General features: G+C 36.4%; 1 protein-coding gene across 1 annotated transcript; it reads left to right on the forward strand.

Annotated features, from left to right (window-relative positions):
* Positions 1-1509: 1509 nt before the first annotated feature.
* LOC149542652 (uncharacterized) lies at positions 1510-1986 on the forward strand. Its single transcript, XM_089795745.1, has one exon. It carries the CDS (start codon positions 1510-1512, stop codon positions 1984-1986), a length of 477 nt encoding a protein of 158 aa, XP_089651871.1.
* Positions 1987-2385: the final 399 nt, after the last annotated feature.

A 2385-nucleotide genomic window follows, 5' to 3' on the forward strand; every position in this document is an offset into this window, starting at 1 on the left:
AAGATATCAGTGATTTATAGAGAATCGCAGAGAAATAGAGCATCAAGAAAATAGTCTCTGTAGTTTGATCAATATAACACTTTATGTTTGGAATGAAGGGTTGCACAGTTAACTAGAGGAAGTAGACTGACAATTGATGAAGTCAAAAAGTGTATGTGTGTATGCGCATTTCTTTATGATTGTTGTTTATGTTGGTTGATAAAGTAAGAATTGTTTAAGATTGATATATAACTAATTCACCTCTCACCCCTCTCAGTTATATTGGTGAACTATCACTTCTAACAAAGTAGACAATGATTTATGACAAAGACAGCGGTGGTATTGGTTTACATGACATGAGCAAGAGAAACATCGCTTTTGGTGCCAAGCTCGTTTGGAGGATGCTGAGGAATCTCGAAAGTAAATGGTGTAAGATTATTCAAGGAAAATATCTAGACTCTATGGATTCTAATAGAATTATAATTGTTGTTGATCCCCCAAATGGTTCAGCCATGTGGAACTTTCTGATATCTTCAAGGGATATCATTACAAACTTTGTCTCCTGGGAGGTGCATAATGGTGAATCAGTGAAATTTTGGGAGGATTCCTGGCATAGTTTTCCTCCATTATCTTATGATAATGATTTGAGAGATGTTATTCACATAATCAAAGACAATTGGGGTGAATTTTTGATAGACTATGTCCTGGCTGTTGAAAGATTCTCTAGTAAAGTCTTTTGGAAAGATCCCTTTATTTTACCAATTTCTTATAGTCACAAACAACATTTGTTCAAAGTCATGACTGCAAGAAAGATATTCTTGAATAGTGAAAATGATGTTTTGATTTGGGCCCCTTCTTCAAACGGTGAATACTCCATTAAAGTTGGATACCGAGCTTTGAAACTGGTGGAGCATCATGAAACAAAACAATGTGCATTTTCTTTTTGCTGGAATAATATAGTTTTGCCCAAGGCAAGTTCCTTTGCTTGGCTTGCACTTCGAAAAAGAATTTTAACCAGCGACAGGCTCCAAAAACTTAACATATCGTAGCCTTTTCAATGTGTCTTATGCAGTGAAGATGTGGAAAATGTAGACCATTTATTTATTCAATGTTCTTTTGCCCAACAACGTTGGAATTTTGTCATGCAAAAACTTAACCTTTCGATGCCCCTACCATACACATTGTGGGAATTGTTTCAATCTTGGCCAATCCTCTTCTCGAAATCCTTCTTTGCTTGCATTTGGAAATGTTCTCCTGCACTTGTCATTTGGGCAATTTGGTGAGAACGTAACAAATGAATATTTAGAAATGTTACCAATTCCTTAGATTTGGTCCTTAAGGGTTTAGAAAAGTCAATTTTAGAAGTGGTCAATGCTCATGTCAAAGATAAGATCAACAACTATAGCTTCACCCAATGGGATAACTCCATCCTTAAAAGATGGAACCACATTTATGGCCTCCTCTTCTCCAAACAACCATGTTGACAGATCTCAAATCAAGTGGCTACCTCTAACCAATGGCTATATTAAAATGAACTTCGATGGATCTTTGAGAGGCAATCTCGGAAAAGCTGGTTGTGGCATGTGTTTACGAAACCAGTTGGGTGAACTTCTTGCATTCAAATGTCTCTCTTTACCCTCAAGCACGAACAATACAGCAGAGGCACTTGGATTACTTTATGGTTTGGTTTTGGCCAAGAACTTGGAATTAAAAGTGATTCATATTGAAGGTGATTCCACTCTCATCATTAATGCTTGCATCAAGAGACAAATCATTAACTGGAGAATCAAATATATCATGTCTAAAATTTGGTATTTGATCGACTCATTTGATTCTTGCCTCATTTCACATACTTACAGAGAAGGAAATTTGGTTGCTGATCTTTTAGCAAAATGGGGATCTGATGGCATTGATCTTGATTCCACAAGACTAAGTATCCATGTGAAAGATTTTCCAGATTTAGCACACATTATTGATGCGGATAAAGAGCTTTATGCTGTTGCCTAGGAATCTTTCTTGTCAATGTAAATGTAATTGATATTGATCTGCTCTTTTATATCGGCTATGAATTGGGGTTTTTTTTCCGGATTCTTTTCCTAATGAGCTCTTGAATTCGGTATATTTCTATTTATATATATTTATATGGTGCCTTTGCCACTTTGCTTTAAAAAAACGAAAGAAAAAAAACAAAGTAGACATCTATCGAGTGAAGCCGACTCCTATTTCTGCCTTCCGTTTGTATTCTTCAGGGTTATAATGAATTTCCCGTTGCATACAATTTTCCTTGCTCAACTATGACCACAAACTTGTAACTGCTATCGGTTTTTGACCCCCTTCTTAATAGTTGCATTCACTTCTGTCCATGTAGCCTCTCTGACTAGCATCCTTCTCTGACAAGATCTCCGT

The sequence above is a fragment of the Cupressus sempervirens genome, chromosome 8, assembly GCF_028749045.1.
Source record: "Cupressus sempervirens isolate cs-2001-9-10 chromosome 8, ASM2874904v1, whole genome shotgun sequence".
Classification (NCBI taxonomy): Eukaryota; Viridiplantae; Streptophyta; class Pinopsida; order Cupressales; family Cupressaceae; genus Cupressus; species Cupressus sempervirens.